This window comes from Mandrillus leucophaeus, unplaced genomic scaffold (assembly GCF_000951045.1).
Source record: "Mandrillus leucophaeus isolate KB7577 unplaced genomic scaffold, Mleu.le_1.0 Scaffold986, whole genome shotgun sequence".
Lineage (NCBI taxonomy): Eukaryota > Metazoa > Chordata > Mammalia > Primates > Cercopithecidae > Mandrillus > Mandrillus leucophaeus.
Genome location: NW_012110763.1, coordinates 313,115 through 336,371, shown reverse-complemented (window position 1 = coordinate 336,371; position 23,257 = coordinate 313,115). Strand labels below are relative to the sequence as shown.

General features: G+C 50.8%; 1 protein-coding gene across 1 annotated transcript; it reads right to left on the bottom strand.

Annotated features, from left to right (window-relative positions):
* Nucleotides 1–9,046: 9,046 nt before the first annotated feature.
* ZP1 (zona pellucida glycoprotein 1 (sperm receptor)) lies at nt 9,047–17,497 on the bottom strand. Its single transcript, XM_011971090.1, has 12 exons — nt 17,288–17,497; nt 15,770–15,891; nt 15,158–15,521; nt 14,580–14,723; nt 13,910–14,097; nt 13,741–13,838; nt 11,774–11,901; nt 11,499–11,688; nt 11,290–11,431; nt 9,719–9,800; nt 9,485–9,604; nt 9,047–9,219 (listed from the first exon to the last, which is right to left on the bottom strand). The coding sequence occupies exons 1-12, from the start codon at nt 17,481–17,483 to the stop codon at nt 9,071–9,073; spliced, it is 1,923 nt and encodes a 640-aa protein (XP_011826480.1). The 5' UTR covers nt 17,484–17,497; the 3' UTR covers nt 9,047–9,070.
* Between the last annotated feature and the right edge of the window lie 5,760 nt (nt 17,498–23,257).

Sequence of the window (23,257 nt, the reverse complement as noted above, 5' to 3'; positions counted from 1 at the left end):
CTGTAATCCCAGCACTTCGGGAGGTCAAGGTGGGCAGATCACGAGGTCAAGAGTTTGAGACCAACCTGGCCAACATGGTGAAATCCCCGTCTCTACTAAAAATACAAAAATTAGTCGAGTGTGGTGGCAGGTGCCTGTAATCCCAGGTACTCCTGCTAAGGCAGGAGAATCGCTTGAACCTGGGAAGTGGAGGTTGCAGTGAGCCGAGATTCTGCTACTGTACTGCCTGGGTGACAGAGCAAGACGCCATCTTAGGGTAGGAGGAAAAAAAGACCAATCATATGGTTCTTCCAAGGCAGGACATACTTAAAAAAAGGTTAGGACAACTGCCTAGTACAAGGTGGGCTAACAACAGCTATGGTTTGCAGGTGGTAGGGTGGGTTACTTGAGTGGGAGAGGATTGAGGGCACGACTGGGGGACTTGCTGGGCTAAGTTGGACCTCAGGGCTGGTACAGCACTAAAGCCAACAGTTTCTGGTTAGGAGCGGCCGAGCCAGGGGAACTATAATGTGCGTATTTCAGACCTGCCTTCCTTTCCAGGAAAACTAAGCAGGAGAGACTGAAGGACAAAGGTTCTTGGGGGATCCGTGGGTTGGGACGCTATAGTTACACTAAAATTTTGTGAAGCATGGTGCATGTCTATGCATACGTACATTTTTCTAGAGAAGGGGAGCCCTAGTATGTGTCTCGGAGAGACTAATCTATCCCTCACCAGTTCCGAACCATTGCCCTAGAACTGACATCTGGTGCTGTCCTGGTGTCCGGGAGCCTAATGTCTGGGTCCTAAGGCTCCGCAGTGCATCTCATCTGGCCTTCCATCTGTGCAGTTGCATCAGCAGAAGAGCTCCATGCCTGCTACCTACGTTTGCTCATTTAATTCTCTTTTTTTTTCTTGAGACTGAGTTTTGCTCTTGTTGCCCAGGCTGGAGTGCAGTGGCGCGATCTCGGCTCACTGCAACCTCTGCCTCCCAGGTTCAAGCAATTATCTTGCCTCAGCCTCCTGAGTAGCACAGATTACAGGCATGTACCACCACCACCAGGGATTACAGGCTGGTCTCGAACTCCCAACCTCAGGTGATCTGCCAGCCTCAGCCTCCCAAAGTCCTGAGATTACAGGTGTGAGCCACCACACCCAGCCACTCATTTAATTCTTAAAACAACCTTGCCCTTGGCCGGGTGTGGTGGCTCACGCCTATAATCCCAACACTTTGGGAGGCCGAGGTGGGTGGGTTGCCTGAGGTCAGGAGATCAAGACCATCCTGGCCAACATGGTGAAACCCCGTCTCTACTAAAAATACAAAAAATTAGCTGGGTGTGGTGGTGCATGCCTGTAGTCCCAGCTACTCAGGAGGCTGAGGCAGGAGAATCGAACTCGGGAGGCGGAGGTTGCGGTGAGCCGAGATTGCGCCATTATGCTCCAGTCTAGCAACAAAATGAGATTCCATCTCAAAAAAACCAAAACAACCTTGCCCTTTGCTGTCCAGCAATTCAGCAGACTCTTGGTCCCTGCATACCATGTGGACTTCATACCGCTCTTCCTTTGCAGAACGGAGCAGAAGGTGGGAGCATAGTCCTGGCACTGGACTGTCTGGCTTTGAAACCCAGTTCTGGCACTTAGTAGCTGCAAGACCTTGGACAGATTATTTAACTTTTTTTCTGTTTGAGTTTCTTCATCCAGCAGATGGGGGTAGTGTACTTACTAGAGATAGAGTAAGGATGAAGTGAATGTGACAAGTGCTTAGAATAGGGACTGCACATCATAAATAATATATGTTTTTAAACTTGCTGCTGCTACTATTACTGTTACCACCCTACTGTTCCCTGTCCCTGGAGTCTGCCCTCCCCAGAGACAGGCCAAGTCCTTCAGGAAGCCTCTGGAGCCCATTGCTGCCCTGCCAGGTGAGTAAGCTTTCTTGGAGCCCATGGTTCATGCCTTTAGCATAGTGCTGTTACCTGGAAGGTGTTTGCGCATTTGTCTTTCTTAACTAGATCTTAATCTTAAGGGCAGGACCATGTATCCGTTGCTGTCATTTATCTCTTCAGCTCATGTCACACTGATGCTAAGTAGCAGATTGAGAGGTTCAACCTTGGGGCTCAGTCCAAAGCCCAGACAACGTCTGTCTCTTTCTTTGATAAGTAAACACAGAGGGCTTGACAGAATGTTAGTTTTATCAACCAAAATGAAGAGCTGTCACCTCCTGCCACAGCTCACCAGATGTTGGCCCAGCTGCCTTGTAGGTGAACCTTTTGGAAGCAGATCTTGGTTGGGGGGTGGTGGATTCTAAAGGACTCACCCACATTGTCTAGCTAGTGAGTTTTGTGTTTAGGACCCAGCAGCAGTCAGTAGTCCCAGGTGTCCGAAGGGAAATTGTTTGGTGGTGTAATCAGCGCTTACTGCATCCTTTGTGCACTTGAGCCTTTGGGGATCAAACCCTGCCTCGCCTCCACTGTTGAAGGTGAGGAAGCATTTGTATTGTTCCTGAGCTTGGAGCACTAATCAAGGAGGTCACCTGGGGGCAGTGTAGTCACACCCGTCTCCCCAGTAACACTGATGCTGTGATGGAGCTCCTCACAGTGAGTACCACAGAATGACCCTGCCAGACAGGTGGTGGTGTCCCCGTTCTACAGGTGAGAAGACAAGCTCAGAGAAGTGCCTTGTTTAGGCCACCCAGTAAATAATGCAGCTAGGGTTTTTAAGCCATGTGACTTTAGAGACCAAGCTGATGAAGACAGGTACGGGCAGCTGATGACCCACTGCACACCTTTCCAGGAGGTAGTGTCTGTCATGGTTAAATGCAGGCTCCGGAGCCAGCAGCCCAGGTTTGAATCCCAGCTGTGCACATTTCTGTGATGTGCATCTTTATGTCTCAGGCTCTTCATCTGAAAAATAAGTTCTTCATAGGGCTCTTGAGAATTAAGAGCCCTACGAAGGGCTCATTCATTTTGGCTGATACAACTAACATTCTGTGAAGCCCTGTATTTACTTACCCAAGAAAGAGACGGACTTCATAGGGCTCTTGAGAATTAAGTGAACTGATTCATGTAGAGATGAGGCACTCAGTAAATGTTGACTACTGTACATTTTCCCTGCTCTGCCTGCACTGCCATTACCCTTGAGATTTAACTGTATTGACACACATAGCCAAGGTCATGGTGGTCCTTGACACTTGACACCTATCGTATAAAGGCATGGTCTGACTGCCTTCTCTGCTGCATTAATAAACTAAGGCTCTGTTGACACAAAGTGGCTGGAACATAATCCAGGCACGGAGACAGGAGTCAACAGAGCAATACAGACATGACGCTAGAGTTCTGATAGAGGTGCCAGCACAGAGGACAGGATGTGCAACAGTTTAGGACGTCAGGTGGACCTGGGGGAGGTGACACAGCCACATTTTGAAGTGGAAGTTCCCTAGGTGGATACAGGACAGAGGAACAGAGTAGGGGTGTCTGGTGTGAGCAAAGGCGCTGGCAACCCCACCCCCACGCCTAGGCAGGGTTTGATCCTCAGAGGGTCAAGTGCACAAAGGATGCAGTAAGCACTGATTACACCACCAAACAATTTCTCTTCGGACACCTGGGACTACTGACTGCTGCCTCGGTGAGAAAGCAGGTTTGAGGGAACAGGCAGCTGGGGAAGGAGCAGCACCGTGATTTGGAGACAGGCCCAGCAGATGGTAGTAAGGCAAGCCAGGAGGTTAAAAGTTTTCTGAAATATTCACCCCAAAGTGTCTAAAAGTGTACCTGTACAGTTTAAAGAATAGTAAACATCTTTGTATCCACCCGCCAGCTGAAGAAAACATAAGGGGCCATTGGTGTGTCCCTCAATGAATGCATCCCTCCCTGCCCCTGCAGAGAAAACCACTACCCTGAAATTGGTGCTGATCATTCCTTTGTTTTTCTGTACAATTTGACTACTACATTGGGGTTTTGGGAACTGATTTTTGAACTTTATATAAATGAAGTCATTCAATCTAGTTTATTTGATTTCATCTTCTCAGCATCGTCCTTGAGAATTACCTGTATTTACACACGTAGCCCTAGTTCATTCACTACTGGGAAAACGAAGGAAAATGGCCAAGCAGAACCACCCCAGGGCACTGTGACAGCATTTACTGAAGATAGGAGCAGCTGCAGACATGCCGGTTCTGCGTGGCGCAGTCATTCTAGGACCGCACGCCGGGAGAGGGATCCCGGCCACTGGGCTATGGGGCTGTTAAGCTGCATGATCAGGAAGCTCAGCTCCTCCTCCTGCTGTGACCAGGGCTCTAGGGTCTGAGTTTTGCTGTTGCAGTTATTTGATGTGGTCAGCCACCAGCAGGATTTACTGCAGTGTGTTCGTGGCTGGAGAAGCATCAGCCCTTCCTCTGACATGATTAAAGGGCTGGGGTCCAAACCTTGTAACTGATCAGTGTCTTAGGCACTTAGCAATGGCTAGATTCCATGGAGCCTTGTAAGGGGCCAACTCCTTTCCCGGGAGGCCAGCCTGCAAGGGACAAACAGGTTAACTCTTACCTCTCATTCATTGTAGAATGATTATAGGAATATTCCAGAATGTATTTATATGTTCTAGTGTTCATAATGGACATATGGGTTGTTTCTAGTTTTTTATTTTTCTTCTGCTATTACAGTGTTTCTGTGAACATTCTGGTGCAAGGGTTTTTCTAGGTTAGGAGAGGACTTATATATTAGGGAATGACAATTTTTCAACATAGGTATACCAGTTTATATTCTAATTAACATTGGTAGAATGTTCTGTCTTCATACCCTCACCAATGCTTAGTATTTTCTGGCTTTTTAATTTTTGCCACTCTGGTGGGTATATAATATTATCTTGAAGTTTAATTTTTCACATTAATGATTACTGGTGTTTTTTTTTGTTTTTTTTTTTTTTTTTGTGAGACAGAGTCTCGCTCTGTCGCCCAGGCTGGAGTGCAGTGGCCGGATCTCAGCTCACTGCAAGCTCAGCCTCCCGGGTTTACGCCATTCTCCTGCCTCAGTCTCCCGAGTAGCTGGGACTACAGGCACCAGCCACCTCACCCAGCTAGTTTTTTTGTATTTTTAGTAGAGACGGGGTTTCACCATGTTAGCCAGGCTAGTCTCGATCTCCTGACCTCGTGATCCGCCCGTCTCAGCCTCCGAAAGTGCCGGGATTACAGGCTTGAGCTACCGCGCCCGGCCAGTGATTACTGTTGAAGTTGAACATCTTTTCAGCCACTTACAGACCATTTGAGTTTTTCCTCTTGTGAAATGCCTGTTAGTGTCCTTTGCCTAATTTTCTATTTGTGTTATCCTTTTCTTGATTCGTAGCAGTTTTAAACGTGTTTTTTTGGATAGTAATCCTTTGTCAAGAATGTATTGCAACTGTCTTCTCACTTTGTGTGCTGACTTTTCACTATTTATTGTATCTTGTGACTTCTTCTTGTGAGGTGTTCATGTTGTTTGTAACTTGATCTGTCAGAATTCTCTGAGGCTTTGGCTGAAATCACCTTTCAGACAGGACCTGCATTTGCTTCTTCCTGAAGCCTGGGAATCACTTTCTTTATCGCCCCACCTGGGATCACTTTAAATTAAATTCAGCCCTTGAGGTTTGTTCCTAGATTGAACCTGAGGGGTTCTCCTTTCTCTTCTCTCCTTCAGTCTGAGGATTTGACTGCACACACCAGAGAAGAGGGTATTACACTTTTCATTCTCAGGGTGATTTTTTTTTTCAATACATCCAGCCCCAAGATAAAAATAGGCAGGATTCCTTGCTGCCCACTCATGTCAGAGGCTTGTTTCTCCTTCACTTACACTGAGGACAGGGCCCTATGAAGTTCCAGCTTTGGAGGAGGCCTTGCATCTGAAGTTGTTGCCTTTGCAGTCTCCAGGCTTGATCTGCAGTCCTCTTTGTTCATCAAAGCAGAAGGCCAAGGTCTCCAGGGTCCTGCAGTACTTCCCAGAATAGAAGCTGATTTTACTTCCCAGAGTTTTTGCTTTTTATTTTTGGCCTATCTGCATGCCTCATTCCCCATGTTAATTCAGCAGTAGTCTAAGGATATTTTAAAATATTTATCATCTGGTATTTTAGTTGTTTACTTCAGGTTGATCCGAGTATCTAGTGTTCCTACTGCTGGAACAGAAGTGGCACTTTTCCATGAAATGCTCTCGCGTAAGTGTCCAGACAGGGAGCTGAATTCAGCTGAACTAACAGGCAGTGAAGTCTTCTGTTCCCTTTGTTAAAAACAAAGCAGCATGAAGTTAATTTGCTCTCAATGTGTAATGTAAATCTGTGGGAGCTGGTGGGGGCGTGGGGAATGGAAAGGCAGGGGATACCCTTAGGTCTTATATAGATACAGCCACAGCCTCTGTCCCCGTCCCCACCTCCCCAAAAGGGCAGGAAGAGACAAAACCTGACGGGCCCTGAGCAGCTCTGCTTCCTGCCACAGGTCGGAGACAGTGGTTATTGTTCCCAGCGGGTCTGCTGAATTGTTCTCAAGGCCCAGCAGGGGCCTGCTCACATCAGAAGGCGGTAAGAAGGGAGGAAGAGAGAAACTGGGCAACATTTAGACTAGATTTTGGTACCTAGGAAAGCCAAAGTTTAGATTGCTTTCCCCGAGAGAAAGCTAGTGCTGCAATGGACTTCATCGTTCATATAGTTTGTACCTTTGTTTCAGTAAACAGACTCCTTTGACGTGGAATTGTTGACAAAATCTACGAACAATTTATCAGTTGCCAAAATCATGTACCTATATACACTTGGAAGTAGGAGATAAACAATTGCATTGTTACTGGAGTATCACAGTAAAGCAAATGGATACCTCGATGATTATATGGGATAGGGGAAAGTCTTTGCCATACTCAAAACTACAAATATGAGAGGGAAAAATTCATTGTTACATAATCCTTTCTAAGATAACCTGGCAGAGAAAAGCCAATGGCCAATTAGATGGAAAATTTATAAAATGAGGATGCCGGCCCCTTGATTTGGGAAAGTTCTTTACAGACGAGGCGAGAAATAGTGGAGAGTAGATAAAAGACATGAAGGGTAACTTACGTGACACGAGTGGCTAGAAAGATGCTTGACTTCTAATCAAAGAGAGCCCCTTCAAAACAGCCAATGCCATTTGCCTTATGATGCTCAGATAGGCAAAGGTTTAGAGTGTTACTGGCCTGTGGTGGCAAGCCTGCACAGTGGCCTTGGGCGGGGAGACAGACAGTCCCGAGCCCCATGGTCATAAGAGGTGTGGTCTTGACCCAGTAGTTCTAAGAGTGTCTTTCAAGAAAATAGTATACAAAGAACTATATGCTTAAGTAATTGTGTTCAACACTTGTCATCCTTAACCGACTTGGTCTCTATCAACAGATCAAATGCCATAGCTCAACCACAGTTTAGAAAATACATCTATTTGAAATGATAGGAAATGATACAAGACGTCTACCCTTGTGTTAAACAAAGCAAATTCAGTTACACAGCGTTATTCCAATTGGTACCTCTGGAAGTTTGAAATCCTCACATGAGCTTGTATGATGGAGGGAGGGGAAGAAGGAAGAGTTAATGCTGGAAGGAACCAGAACCCAGGCCCCTAAGACCAAGTCAGCCTGGCTCCTCCAACCAGCCAAGCTAAGAATCCTCATCTATGCCATACTGACCCTGCAGGATATATCCTATGTCCCCCTGTACACGCCAGGAAGCTGGGCAGGGCAAGACTGGCCGTTGCTAGCCATAGATGGGAAGACAGGCCCAGAGAAGGGAAGTCACTTAGCTTCCATGGCAAATGTTTGGGCCTTCCTGCCTCTCATGTTCTCCCTCTACCTAGAAGAGTCAAAAGACAGCAGTTTCCCCAGCCCCTTTTCGTACTGGCCTGTAAACTTGTACATTCAAAACCAAACCAAAACATTGACAACAAAAACTAAGTAAGCATTAGGCTTGGGGCAAGAGGAAATGAAATTCTAGTCAGTAGTTAATAGCACCCAGTTACTGTTGGCTGTTAGGTACTATTCTAAGCATTCTTATTTATTAACTCATTTTATCCAATACTTCTATTGGAATAGACATTAACCTCATTTTACAGATGAGAAATCTGAGGCCCAGGGAAGTTGAGTAACTTACTGATTATCACACAGCTACTAAGAAGCCAGCTCTGGGGTCCACATGCTTGACCAGTATTCTGAAGACAGGAAAGGCTGAGTAGGCCAGAGCCGAGAGGGTTCATGTAGTATCAAGACCACAGGCATGACTTGAGCACGTTAGCTCCCCTTATAACAGCTCTCTAAGCTCGTGCTCTACCTGGTCCAGAGAGGTGTCTGAACCCAAGTTCAGGCTTCCCTACCAGATTCTTCTCCCTGTCCCCTTGAGGCCAAACCCTAGCATCCTGCCCCCTTCTCTACCTAGAGGATCCACATGTCTGGAAAAGGCTTTGCTGCCAAGTCAGAGATGAAGGCCCATGCCGTGTATGGGCAAACTGGGCTCAGCGGCATAGCCAGCACCGGTACGGACCTGTCTGGTGGCCATGCCCACCGTGGCAGGTAGTGTCAGGGCCAGCAGGCTGCCATTCCTTCTGTGCCAGCCCTTCCCACATGGACTAGTCTTGGGAGGCCAGGGGAGGGGATGGGAGGCCGTGGTCAGAAATGCAGCTTTTACAGTAGGCTGGCAGGCTCAGGGGGTCTGTGAAGTGCCCCTTCAACTCAGCCTTAGAGTTCCCCTTCTCCACGACAGCAGCTGCTCTGGGTGCTTTGAGGATGCCCTGGCCAGAACCCCTGTGTCTGTGAGGAGACGACAAGCCTTCACAAGCCATTTGCCCAGCTGTTGCTGTTCTTTGCCAACATCTTAACCTCCAGTATCTTTTTCCTGTTTGCTCTGCCTGAAATGCCACCATTCCTTGTGAAGAGGGAGAGGCTCCCGAGTTAAGCCTTGGGGGACGTTGGCCTCTGTGCAGGGTGTGGCACATACGAAGTATTTATAATCGACATCACAGTTCTGGAAGGACGGAGCTGACTTGGAGGACGTTTCTCACATAAGAAAGAGTTCTGTTCTAGTGGTCACAAAAAACTTCTCCACACCTGGTTTCAGTAGGTTTGAAATGATTGTTTATTGAGCCCATTCACTGTTTTCCCAGAGCTTCTGGACCCAGGTCTGGCTCAGGCCCACAAAGACACCAAACCCAAGGACCAGGGCAACAGCTGGCAGCAAAAGGACCATCCAAAGGAGAGGCCTCAGGCTGGAGTTCCCATTGGAGTCTGTCAGAGAGAAGGGATTGGCAGGACTGGCTGAGGCCCCTCCAACCCTGCCCTCCAGCCCAGAACTTGGTATCACACTGGGCAGAGCTGAAGCTGCCTTTCTGCAGATGAGGTGGACTATGTCTGTCTTCACTTAGTTCCCCACTGACTGCAGTGACACCATCTCTTGCCCTCAGCTATGGCCGGAGCATCCCCGTTTTGTCAGCACAGTCTTGGGGGCTGGGAGTGGGTAAGGCCTGAGGGGCCCATCCAGAAGCCCTCATACCTGTGGGCCCAAGTGTGGGCTCCTGCCCATAAGAATCCTCAAAGCCCACTGGCCCCGGAGAGCTCACGATGTCCTGGGGCCTGGCAGCGTCATTACGGTGACCTGAGGATCGTCGCTGTCCTGCCCAAGGGAAGAATGAAATCTTGGCCTGGTCTCCTGCCCCTGTGGCCCAAAAGCCAGGCACAGGCCTGAAGGTGTATGAAGGAACAAATGCCACTCGCACCCCAGACTCACTTGCAGTCCCAGCGCTGCACACAGTGGAGCAAGTCTCCAGCCCTGAGCTGTGGCAGGCAGAGGCACTGCAGAACAAGTAAACCTGGTGGGAAGAGAACATCAAAGTGGCTGGCTCGGTGCCACCGCACAGGAAGCAGAGACAGGGACATGGGATCCCCAAGCTGGGCCAAGTCTAGGCTGCTGCTGTTCAGGCAGGGAGAAATCTGAACATTTTTTTTTTTTTTTTTTGAGACAGAGTCTCGCTCTGTCACCCAGGCTGGAGTGTAGTGGCCCGATCTCAGCTCGCTGCAAGCCCATTCTCCTGCCTCAGCCTCCCAAGTAGCTGGGACTACAGGCGCCCGCCACCACACCTGGCTAATTTTTTGTATTTTTAGTAGGGATGGGGTTTCACCGTGTTAGCCAGGATGGTCTCGATCTCCTGACCTCATGATCCTCCCGCCTCGGCCTCCCAAAGTGCTGGGATTACAGCTGTGAGCCACTGCGCCTGGCCGAAATCTGAACTTCTTGACCAAGAAGACGACTGCTGCCCATGCTGAGGGAGTGCAGAGCTGAATGTGTTCCTTCCTGATTTGAAATCCACACCTTCCCCCATCCCCAAGATCCAAGTCTGCAGTGGAGTGCCCTGCAGGGAGGGACCACCGCACTTCAAAGAGCCCCAGTCCTTGGCAGGCCTGCTCTACCAATGCTGCCTCTGGCTGCACAGCCCCCAGGAGGGCTGGATCTCTCCCTTCCACCTGCCTTACTGAGGGAGACAGCAAATTCCAAGGAGGTGGGGCTTGGCCAGGCAGCAGGAGAATGGATATTTGCCCTCCGTTTGTGACCCCCAAGACCAGTGACCGGGGGAAGAAGGGAGGGCAGATTACAACTGCTTCCAGATACACAAGGGCAGGGGCAGTGCCCTATGGGAGCAGAAGCAGGAGGAGCTGAGCTGACCCAGCAGGCCTCACCCACGGGCACCCCTCATCCAGGTAGGTCAGCGTCTCTTGGATCAGGAGGCAGCACACAGCAGAGATGAGAACGAAGCCACCCTAACCAGTGCTTACCAGTGAAATCAGTCTACATCTGACATAATAACAGGCAGTGATTTAAAAATCTAGAGATTTGGGTATGTGATGTGAAAGATACGTTATTCAACAGGACAAGAGTTACAGCGCGTCTGTCACCTCTGGGGCCATCTGTATATTACACAGAAAACCTAAATATACCCTAAGTTTATCTACGTTTACCTTCTGGAGAAGTTGCTAAGTTAAAGAAAATTCAAAGCAGAATTACATGGAACACATTATCATTTCTGGAATCAGAAGTGAGGCGAGGCTACCCTAGAACATCATGACCAGAGTTCAGATTTAGGGCTGATTGCAACACAGGCAGCGCTTTCCTTCCTCCTGGTGGTGGTTATGGGTTACCTCTTGCTGACCCAAAGCCCGCTGCCTTCCACGACACCTGGTAGAAGCCAAGCCCCATCCCAGAACTTTGTCCACATAAGTTCACAGGGTGCCAGAGGGATTTGGCAACCAGCTCCTCCCCAATTAACACGTGGGGCCAGGCCTGCAGCAGCCAGGGCTTCTTACCGGTCCTCTGAGGGCTCTCTGGGAGCCCGAGTCCAGGAGGGCGAAGGTGGCAACAGTGAATCTCTGGTAGTGAGACTGGAAAGGTGTGGCCCCATCCAAGGCTACCATTTGGGTTCTGTAGCTGTCGCCCTCGAAAGGGCATCTGAGAAGAGAAGTCAGAGGCTGTTTACAGGAGCCAGAGCAGGTGGGGGGAGCACGGGGACACTTACCCGTCTGACAGAATGGGCCACTGGGGCTGCTGGAAGGGGTTGGCACTGGGAGCGCCCCAGCACTGGTGCAGCAGCAGGACCAGGTTGGGGTCTGTCCTCTGCAGAAGCCGGACCTCCACATGGACTGGTTCTCGGAGCAGCCTCACGATGGGATAGTCGTCCTCCCCATAGTAGGAGCTGAAGGTCTCGTCTGCAGGGAGGGTGACTCATGAGCCAGGGTGGACTGTGCGTCAGGGGAGTGGGGGCCACAAGAGAGCAGGGATAGCATAGCATACCCTTGGCGATCCGCAGTTCAAGTCGCAGGGGGCCGGGCTGGGTCACAGAGGCAGGCGACGGGGGTGGGAAAATGGATGCCCGAATGGGCAGGAAGTCACTGGCATTGAAGACGCAGCGCACATGAAGCCTGAAGTCCATGTGCAAGGGGGTGGGGGAGAAGACACAGAATCAGGGCATCCTGTTTATGTGATAAACTAGGCACCAACTCCGTGGGTGCAACAAACTGGGTACTGTCCAGCAGGGCAGATGGATGCTACTTAAGCAACACTTTTCCAAGTCCGGCTCAGGAAGCTCACCCAGCCCCATCCTCTGTCCATCTGGTCTCCCTGGGATGGCTCAAGCCTGTTATGCCAGGCCCTGAACCTGGTGGGAGAATACATCAGGATAGAGATGGACCCTTGGGGGGCTGGCACCTTGTTGGGTCTGGCCTGGATACCCACAACTGCCTGCTGTGCCATTCGAGGCCCCTGGAGCCTGACAGTTGAGGCTGGCAGACGAGCCTAGGCGCTCTGCTTCCCAACAGACCTGGGTTTGAGTCTTCTTAGCATTGGGACCACAAGCAAGTCTTTTAACCTAAGCCTCAGTGTCCTCATTTGTAAAATGGCTGTGACTGCCTCCCTTTGAGGGTGCTGAGGCTGACTGAGATCACAAGATGATGCACCTGTGTCTTCATTGTCCTTGTAGTTGCAGCTGGTCTGCCACAGCCTAAGGGCCACAGTGTCTGGCATCTTCCTCACTAGCCTAAGGGCCATGTGGCCGTTCCTCCACACTCTGGTGGGGCCCACATCCTCCTAGCACCCCAGAGGCCTGGCACCAAGGAGATGCTAAGTAGGCAGAAGTGGCTCACCCCTGTTCAGAAGGACTTGTGTCTGAGCCCTCTGGCCTAGTCCTGCTGGCTGCAGCTGTTCCCCTGACTTCTGCCTCCCTTCAGGAATCCCCAGTCACTCTGTGTTGACCTCTGGCTGACTCTCATAGCTCTTACATCGGAGAGTCTAAGGCATGACACAGACTTGTCCCCCACCATTTGGCCATAAGAACTTCAGGGTTTTTTTAATTAAAATAAAAAAAAAATAATAGAAATGGGGTCTCACTGTGTTGCCCAGGCTAGTCTTGAACTTCTGGCAGTTCTTCCATCTAGGCCTCCCAAAGCACTGGGATCATAGGCGTGAGCTACCGCCTCTGTGGTACTTAGAACTTTAAAGCCAAATTCGTTTGAACTGTGACACAGTCCCCTGCTCCCCAACCCTCACGGCAGGGCGGGAACGGGCGTCCACGCAGTGTCAAGCACAGGATTTCTACAACCCACTGGCTAGTGCACTGGCTCTGTCCCACAGGCTGAACGGGCTCAGGTGAGGTGCTTTACCCTTGGTCACACAGGTTCAGAGCCACGTGTCACAGGCAGATTCCCTCGGTTCACCCCCACTGGCATCCTGGGCACCTGGGTTGGTTTTGCCTCTTGAGTCAGCAGGTCCAGGAGGCCCCTAACAATGAGGGGTTCCTCCCCCACCCAGTTCCTCTCCCACCACATCCTCAGAGAGGTATCTTCAACTTCATCTGTGGCTTCTTAACCTGACATGAGGAGGGGCAACAGCCGTAGCCTCAGCCTCCTCCTGGGACCTGGAAGGGGATGCTTTCAGTTGCTCTGAGCTTGGTTCTGAGAGAGACCAAGACAGGGCTCTCTGAGGACTCCAGCCCTCTCAGGACTGGTCATGGGCTTCTAGCCAAACCCTGCAGGCCCGGCACAGAAGGCCCCCACTTAACACTCGTGTCTGCCCTGACAGAGGGATATTTCCCCTGCCTATCAGGGGAGGCTGGGAAGAGGTGGGCCCCTTGCCTAAGATCACATAGCCAGGTAACAGCGGAGCCGGGGTTTGAGCCCAGATGGCTCGGAGCCTGTCCTGAGCTCTCCTGTGCCCCCTGACACCCTAGCACAGAGCCACGCCTGTAGGAGGAGGGCTGCTCTCACTGGAAGGTGCTGTCCCGTGTGATGGAACCCTGTGGCCCCTTTCGGACGTGGATGCCAGACACCAGCCAGTTCTCATAGATGAGCTGGTCGCCAGCCACCTGTGGGAAGAGACAGCTGGGTGAGGCTTTCTTGCGGGGACCAGGCCCCAGCCTGTGGTCCCGGCTCCTACCTGCACTGTGGTTCCACAGTGGGTGAGAGGGAAGTAGAAGACCACGAAAGCTTCCGTGTGCTCTGTTGGGGAGCAGCTGGTGGGGGCGTAGGCCAGGTGGACGTTGGCCAGTGTGATCCTGTGTGTCAAGGCCACTTCTTGGGACACCACAAGGATGAAGTAGCCATCTCTGAAACACTGGAGAGTAGCTGGGACAAAGGTAGATGAGGGCCTTGGGGTTTGGTGTCCATCCAGCACAGACAGGGGATGTCTGGGTGACAGCCAGGCTTTAAGTGCGGGCCCGGAAGTCTGGACGCTTACTCTCTACTTAGGCTGGTGTTGACCCCAGCAAACCCTTTATGGACCGATTTTTCTCATCCATGAGACAAATGAGTTGAACTACACTCTAAAAGTAGGCTCCCCATATAATCTGTTATCCCAACCAGGGTGCTTTAGATCTGAAGGTACAGATGTGTGTAAAGGTAGATCTATTAATACTTCCTGGGATAGTTGTTATAAGGCCAGCTGGGACCTGTGACCGCCCCATCTAAAGGTCTCCTCTGCCATCTGCTGTGGGAGTTGGGCTCTCCAGGAGGAGGATGGGAAGCAGTTTCCACCAGCTGGAGGAGACAGCTCTCCTTCCGCTTCGGAATCCAGGGGACCAGGATCGTGCTGGGGTAGGAGGTTGTACCTGTGTTGCCATAGTAACAGGGAACCTCTCTGGTGTTATCATAGCAGCAGCCAGCCTGCTGACAGGCTTCCTTTGAAGTTCTTCTCACGATGCAGGGGAGGTGCCCCGAGGCCACCTGGCACTGCTCCTGGCTCGGATGGGTACCTAGGGTTGGGACAGAGCAATGAGGCTGAAGGCACACAGTTTGCAAATCGTGGCCCTGGAATTGAATCTTGGGCACCTGCTCCAGAGCGTATGCTCTTAGCCAGCACACTAAATGTCCTCCCTCAAAACTGCATATTACTGACATTTCTAGAGAATGTTTTCTGAGAACCACGTGTTGCTGGCAATGGTTTCAGTGAGTTTCTGCCTAAAGTTAGGAAACAATTTTACAAGACTTCTTCCAGCTTTAGTATACCTGTACATGTTTAAAGCTGTTTTCCAAATACTACAAAGGAATAAAAGAATCATCTTTTTCTTAAAAAAGAAAAAAACCAAAAAAGAAATGGCTTCTTAGAGCCCAGTAAAAGGCTGTTAGACCACCCTGTACCCCAGAAGGCCCCAGGCAGAAGGTAAGGACACTCAGATGTCCTGCGTACCTATGTAATCTGGTTTGTTCACATCCCAGTGTTCCAAGGGACCCCAGTGGGGTTGAGCCAGGGTGGCGAGGGCAGGTCCAGGTCCAGGGGATGGTAAAGCAGGGGTTGGGTGGACAGAGCTGTGCCCTGGGTCCAGTGGGCTGGGAAAGGCATGGCCAGAGCCTGGTGAGGTGTGGCCAGAGGTGGGGAGGGAGGGAAGCGTTTGTGGAGTCGAGACAGAGAACATGGTGGGTGGTGCCAGCTGGGAGTCCGGAGTCCAGGAGTGGTCAGGTTTGGGACAGATCAGGGTAGTGTCTTGTGCCACATCCACACGACCATCGGGCCGCACAGCCTCCATGAACACTCTGAGGTGGAAACGCCCATCCTGCAGGTGAGAGGCCAGCAGGGAGCAGCAAGGTGAGGCCACCCAGGCAGGGGACGGGCCCACCAGAGCTGAGCTGGCCGTTAGGCAGGGAGCTGGATTCATGGTAGCTCCCAGAAAGTACCTTCCAGGACTTAGTTTCCCCCACCCACCAGCTCAACAGATCTTGGGCTCTGGTTCCATGAGGGGCCTCTTCAGCCTGAAGTGACACTAGGACAAGCTTGCTCCTGCACCAGAGCACGGACCCCTACCTTCTCCAGCACGTGGCAGCCTCTGTAATCAGCCGAGAAGACTGCAGGCTCCTGCGGCCTGGACGTGACCCAGTGGTAGCAGATGGAGCAGTTGTTGACATCAAATCGGTTCCCAAATTCATCTGTAGTGGGGGAAGGGGAGGGGCCAGGGATGTTGAAGGGTGCAGGGAGAGGCTGCTGGGGTCTCGGAAGGAGCTCCCACTCAGCAGCCAGATGACCTGAGTACTCGCCTTAGCTTTACTGTTGGTTTGTTGTGTGGTTTCAGGCAAGCCCCCTCCCCTCTCTGCTCTCAGCTTCCACAGCTGTAAGAGGATGGGGGGGGGCGGATCTTAGGATCTTTCTAGCTAGGGTTCCCTGCTCATAGCACACGGCAGCAGGCAGGCACGAAGGTGAGGTGGAGAAGGGATACACAGGGTCTCAGGCACCGGGCTATTTCATATCACTTCTTTTAAGCTTAGTTATCCGCATCCTGTGGCTGAGGCAGCTGAGGAAGGGAGGGTGCCTGAGCTTTCTCAGGTGCACACAATGAGGGGCAGAATGAGGATTTGAATCCTGGGCTTTGCAGAAAGATCTGAACCCATTTCCCAGGTTAACTGTGGCTGCTGCAGTCGCTTGGAGACACTCCCTAGGTGTCCACCCTGCTTGTTGGCCCAGAACAGCCTAGGCACTCTCTGGGTGTGGGCATGTCCCCATGCCCTTGTTCCATGAGCACGGCCAGGTTCATCTTCCCCACCTTGCAGATGAGGAAACAGAGGCTTTATGGGTCAGGTCAGTTGTCCAAGATCACACTGTTTAGAAGCTGCAGATCTAAACCCCAATTCCAAACCCACACCAGGCCACGCTCACTAGGTCCTGCTGCTGAAAGTGGTTTATGGACCCTCAGCCTCAGTATTGACCAAGTGTGGTTAGAGATGCAGAGCCTAGGCCGGGTGCAGTGGCTCACGTCTATAACCCCAGCAGTTTGGGAGGCCGAGGCAGGCAGATCACCTGAGGTCAGGAGTTCGAGACCAGCCTGACCAATATCGTGAAACCCCATCTCTACTGAAAATACAAAAATTAGCTGGGCATGGTGGCACACACCTGTGGTCCCAGCTACTAAAAGGCTGAGGCAGGAGAAGTGCTTAAACCCAGGTGGTGGAGATTGCAGTGAGTTGAGATCGTGCCACTGCACTCTAGCCTGGGGGACAGAGTGAAAGTAGTGAGAATCTATCTCAAAAAAAAAAAGAGAGAGAGAGAAAAGAAATGCAGAGGCTTGGCCCTGCCCCAGGCGCACTGAATCAGAACCCGCACCTCGACAAGGTGGCCAGGTGTTTCCCACGCACACTAACGTGGGAGAAGCTGCCCTGGGTGATGATTCTCCTCCTTGCCCTTTTCTGTGGTGAGGAGGTGGGGGCTGGACACCCCGAGGCTGGAGGGAGTCCTCTGTTCTTGCTCCTTCTCCAGGGGAAGGGTCCCAGCTCCCTTCTGGCAGCAGCCCGTGGCCAGGGAGGCAGGGGCCAGGACTCTGCCAGCACTCACCCACCACCTTGAAGCGGAGAGTCTGGCCCGGCCTGGGGAACACCAGCAACTGCATTCCCTTGATCCCACAGTCGTAGCTGTGCCGGAGGCCTGGGAGGCCAGGGTCAGGCTGGAGCCGCCTACCCAGCCCCAGGGTGGCGACCAGCAGCAGTAGGGCCACACGGTAACCCCAGGTAGTGGCTGAGCCTCCTGCCATGAGACGCCACAGACACACCCCTTTCTCCCTCACCACCAGAGCGGGGCCCAGGCCTTTTATGGAGGAGGTGGCAAGTGGGAGCCTCTAAGGGCAAAGGGGGCCCACCTGGAGGAGCGCCCACCTGGAGGAGCACCCACCTGGCCACCGGGGACTGTGGTGAAACTCCTGCCCCAAAGGCTGGGGGAGGCAGAAAGCTGCACGTGGCCCCTGACCCTGGCTTTCTGTCCCACAGCTGTGGCTTTGGAAGGGAGGAGGGAGCTTCCCAGGAAACTGAGGCTGCAGATGGGCTGTGGGAAGGGATCCAGGGCTGGGAGGTGGCCCTGCAGACCTCAGGCCCTCCGCTGTCTCCCTCCCACCCCAGCCTTTCCACATTCCCTCCCTGCCCCAACAGGCTCTCCAGGGCCTCCTTCCTGCCTTGAGGCCTCAGGACCACTGGGAGCTGCAGGCCTGGTTAGCGCAGTCACAGCTCCTCAGGCAGGGCTTTACGGGCCGGTAGAGCAAGACCAGGAAGACACGGCCCTCAGAGCTGGCAGCGGAATGCGGGCTGCAGGTGAGTAAACAGACCAGTAGCACCTCCAAGGGCTCTCCTGAGGATCCAGCCGGTCAGTATGACGATGACTATGACTAATAAAAAAATAACAAGGACAACTAAACGTAATGTGTCATCTGGATGGGATCATGGAGCAGAAAAAGGAAGTAAAAGCGAAGAAAGTGGATTTTAGTTCATAATAATGTGCCCACATTGGTTTGTTCATTAATTGCAATAAGTGGATCATACTCATGTAAGATCATTCATGAGGTAAACTGGGCCTGCGGTGTATGGGAACTCTCTGTACTATCTTGTCAGTTCTGTATATCTAGAACAGTTCTAAGACATAAAAGTGGCTGGAAACAACAAGAATGGTCTGCGGTCTGCCATGATTACAGTGCCAGGCCTTGCTTGTGTTCGCTCCTTATACCACCTGACCATCCTCTGAGGGAGGGACTGTCACCAGCCCCACGTCCCGGCGCTAATTCCTGCAAGTGATTAGCCTAGGGTCTAGCAGCGTTTGAGCTCAGCAAACATTAGGAAACTGAGCTCAGCAAACATTAGAAAACGCGGCTATTATAATTAGCAGCTGCTGGAAGGGGACAGGCTTGATAGCTAAGAGGCCGGTGCTGGTGAGGTTGCAGAGAGAAAGGAATGCTTACACGCTCTTGGTGGGAGTGTAAATTGGTTCAACCATTGTGGGAGGCAGTGTGGTGATTCCTCAAAGAGCTGAAAACAGAACTACCATTTGACACAGCAATCGCATTACTGGATATATATCCAAAGGAATATAAATTGTTCTATCATAAAGACACTGAACATGTGTGCATATGTTCAGCGCAGCACGATTCACAATAGCCAAGATATGGAATCAAATGCCCATCAATGGTAGACTCAATAAAGAAAATGGGGTACATGCCAGATGCGGCGGCTCACGCCTGTAATCCCAGCACTTTGTGAGGCTGAGGCGGGCGGATCACGAGGTCAGGAGATCGAGATCATCCTGGCTAACACGGTGAAACCCCATATCTACTAAAAATACAAAAATTTGCCGGGTGTGGTGGCGCTCACCTGTAGTCCCAGTTACTCGGAGGCTGAGGCAGGAGAATCGCTTGAACTCAGGAGGCGGAGGTTGCAGTGAGCCAAGATTGCGCCATTGCACTCCAGCCTGGGCAACAGAGCAAGACTCTGTTTCAAAAAAGAAAAAAAAAGGAGAAGAAAATGTGGTACACATACACCATGGAATACTATGCAGCCATAAAAAAGAATGAGATCATGTCCCTTGCAAGAACATGGATGGAGCTGGAGGCCATTATCCTTAGCAAACAAATGCAGTTACAGAAACAAATACCACATGTTCCCACTTACACATGTACTCACATATAACTGAAGGCTAAATGATGAGAACACATGGACATGTAGAGGGGAACGGTGCACACTGGGGCCTTTTGAAGGGTGGAGGGTAAGAGGAGGGAGAAGGGCGGAAATAATAACTCTTGGGTGCTAGGCTTAGTATCTGCATGATGAAATAATCTGTGCAACAATCCCTCTTGGCATGCGTTTACCTGTATAACAAACCTGCATAAGTAACCCTGAACCTAAAATAAAAGTTTAAACAAAAAAAGTCGGTTCTAATGGTGCCCCAACCACTTTCTTAGCTGTGACTCAGACGCGTTATCTATTCTGAGCCTCAGGTTTCCTGTTTGTAAACGGGGGTGATGATGCTTTCCTTGCCTGCATGGTGGGCAGGAAGACACACAGAGACAAGTCATGGGCACCAGATGTAGTAATGATTTAATGCTTGGCAATAATTCACTTCTAATGTGATTAGAGCTCAGCTGGGGAAGCTTGGTGGGGCGGGTTGGGGGTCTCCCTGGGAGCACAGTGGGAAGAGACACTCAACACAGCATCGAGGGTGGGCGACATGGAAGCGTTTTTGGAGGAAAGGGGTCCTAAGCAGAGGTGGGAGGAGGCGGGGAGGACAGGGATGGTGCGATGGGGATCTGGGGAGAGCAGGGCTGGAGGAGGGAGGAAGCAGGTCACATAAAGGTCTGGGACAGGGACTCCAGGCAGGCTGGGGGTGCTGTCGAGGGAAGGACTAGGAGGGGAGGGAGAGGAGCCAGGCAGGAGCGGGGAGAGGGATGGATTTTTCCTGAGGGACAATGTGGAAGTTTTAAACTTTTAATTTTGAAATTATTTCAGATTTGCAGAATTTCCATATAGCCTCCTCCAGATTCCTCAAATGTTCACTGTTCACTTTTTACATTTGCCGTAGCTCCCCGCTTTCTCTCTGTGCGTGTGTGCAGACACACACACACGCATACACACGCACTTTCTTCCATACCATTCAAGAGTCGGTTGCAGAAATGACAGATTCCCCTTTACCTCTAATTACTTCAGTATACATTTCCTAAAAAAACCAAATCACCCCCATAGTCAAATGATCAAAATCAGGAAACCAACATTGGTATAAACACAACGATCTAATCTGCAGACATTATTGTAAGAATTAAAGAGGAAAGAAACATGAAAGGGCGATTCCACAGGCAACAGGGACAGGTTTATTTTGAATAAACCTGAGAGGGGCGGCTGGCCGAGGTAGGTGAGAGCCCCACTCTGTTACAGACTAAGAGTTTTTGAGGATTTAGGGTGGGAGAGTTTATCAGAGGCTGGGACTGCTTCTGTGTCTCTTTGCTGTGCGTATCTGGGAGGGAGGGTCGTGTGTCTGTTCCCATACATCTTTCTGCAGCTGCAGGCATATCCCCCGAGTCTGCTTCTTGCTTCCCTAGCTTAGTGCACCTGAAGGGAAAGGAAGGTGCTTACTAAGGCCCACTGTTTGACTGGGGCTCACTGTGTGAGGATGAAGTTTGGCAGTTATCAAAGAGATTTTCCCTCCACCCCTCTCTGTGCCGGAGCTGTCTTATCTGTATTTTACTGTCTGCTCTTTCTGGCTGTTGTAGTTAGAAGAGAAGTGATTGCCTTGAAATGTATGAGGCTAGAAAGGGAGCAGGAGCTTGAAGTGGCAGTATTTGTCCGAGATGACGGTGCTCCTGCTCTAGCAGTTATTCAACATCTGCCGACTGTCCTAACCGTGACTTTCATGGCAAAGGAGTGCAATGGTTTTGCAAGTCTGCAGGATCCAATCCAGGCTCAGAGTCTTGCTGGCGTGCCTCTCGGCCTGCTCCCACCTGGGACCGCCCTTCTATCTTCTCTTGTCTTTCATACCCTTGACATTTTCGAGTACAGCCCAATAACTTTGCAGAATGGCCCTCGGTTTGGGTTTGTCTGGTGTTTTCTCCTGATTACATTAGATTTAGTTGATGCATCTTGGCCTTGTATTAGTCAGTTTGGCTGCTCTAACAAAATACAGACTGAATAACATACAGGCTTAATAAATACAGGCTTAAATAACAGTCTGTTTCTCACAGCTCTGGAGCTTGGATATTCTAGGTCAAAGTGGCGGCAGGTCTGGTTGCTCCTGAGGCCTCTCTCCTTGGCCTGCAGATGACTGTCTTCTCACTGAGTCCTCACGTGGTCTTTCCCCTGTGCTGCTGCATCCTTGGTGTCTCTTTGAATGGTCAAATTTCCTCTTCTTCTGCCTGGCCCGGTGGCTCATACCTGTTATCCTAGCACTTTGGGAGACTGAGGCAGGCAGATTACCTGAGGTCAGGAGTTTGAGACGAGTCTGGCCAACATGGTGAAACCTCATCTCGACTAAAATACAAAATAATTAGCCTGGTGTGGTGGCGCACACCTGTAATCCCAGCTCCTCAGGAGGCTGAGGTGGCAGAATCGCTGGAATCTGGGAGGTGAAGGTTGCAGTGCTAGATGGTACCACTGCCCTCCAGCCTGGAAGACAGAGTGAAACTCCATCCCAAAAAACAAAAACCAACTTCCTCTTCTTCTAAGGACACCAGTCAGATTGGATTAGGGCCACCTTGAGGGCCTCAATCTTCAATCACATCTTTAAAATCTCTATCTCCAAATATAGTCACATTCTGGGGAATGGGGGTGGGGGATTAGGGATTTAGCATATAAATTTTGGGGGGATACAATTCAGCTCGAACAAGCAGGAGAACCCCAGAAGTGATGTCATTTCCTTCTCAGTGCATCCTATCCAGAGGCACACCCCACTGGCTTGTCCTGTTACTGCTGATGTCACTTTGATAACTTGGATAAGGTGGTGTCTGCCAGGTTTGTCTACCATAAAGTAATGACGTTTCTCTTTGTAATTCATGAGTATCTTACAGGGAGATACTTTGAGACTATGTAATTAATCCTGTTCCTCTTCAAATGTTCACCGGCTAGTGTGGTGGTTGCCAAGTGGGTGGTGGTTCTCTAACTCCACCCTTCCTTCTGCATTTATTTGCTTTCTATCATAAGAGAGAACTTTTTCTAACAGGGGCTTTTAGGGGCCAGAGAGAGCATCAGCTGGAGTCTTTGAGAGGCCTAGATTTTGCCTGGTGCTCAGTGTTTATGAGCACAAGGGCCCTGGGACGTCACTTACCGGCTTTTTTCCTCTATCTGGAGAGTAAGGATGAGAATTATTAGGGTGGGAATGCGATTAGATAAGACATAGAGAGGTGTTTCCCTACTGGTCATGGACCCATGGGGAGAGTGCGTCTCCCAAGGTGCTGGAAATGGGCAGGGAAAGAGAAGTCGGGCTTCCTCAGGGCCAAGGGCAGAACACCTTTGGGGAAAGGGTGCCAGACTATCCGAGAGAGACAGAGAGACAGAGAGCGAGCGAGAGAGAGAGAGAGAGACAGAGAGCGAGCGAGAGAGAGAGAGCGCACTCTGAGTCCTCGGTTATGACTGTACATTCTTGCAAAGACTCATGGCCACCAAGGCTCATCAGCCTGGGAGGATCCAAGCTCCTCTGCTCACCCACTGGAGACCCTGGAAAAGTCCCTTCTCTGTTCTGTGACTTGCTTTCTTCATCAATAAAATGGGGTTATAACAGGACCTAAATTGTAGGGTTGCTTTGAGGATTAAATGACAGAATCCATGTGAAGCAGGCAGAACAGGGTCTGCACATGGTCGTTGTTTGAACACGATAGCCATTACAACCATGGGTATTTTTATTGATGAGGAGAGAGGGTCAGATGGAGGGGACTTGACTTGGAATCTTGGCTTTATCCACTTGGCTTCTGTTTTTTTTTTTTTTTTTTTTTTTAGAGATGGGGTCTTGCTATATTGCCCAGGCTGGTCTCAAACTCCTGGACTTAAGCAATCTGCCCGCCTCTGC

What these genes read in the sequence shown, in the direction of transcription:
- ZP1 (XM_011971090.1), bottom strand. Translation starts at nt 17,483, where the DNA reads ATGGCAGGAGGCTCAGCCACTACCTGGGGTTACCGTGTGGCCCTACTG. An exon ending in ACACGGGACAGCACCTTCCA is followed by an intron (nt 11,902 to 13,740) that starts GTGAGAGCAGCC and finishes CATGGACTTCAG; the next exon opens with GCTTCATGTGCGCTGCGTCT. An exon ending in TGAACTGCGGATCGCCAAGG is followed by an intron (nt 11,689 to 11,773) that starts GTATGCTATGCT and finishes CCCTCCCTGCAG; the next exon opens with ACGAGACCTTCAGCTCCTAC.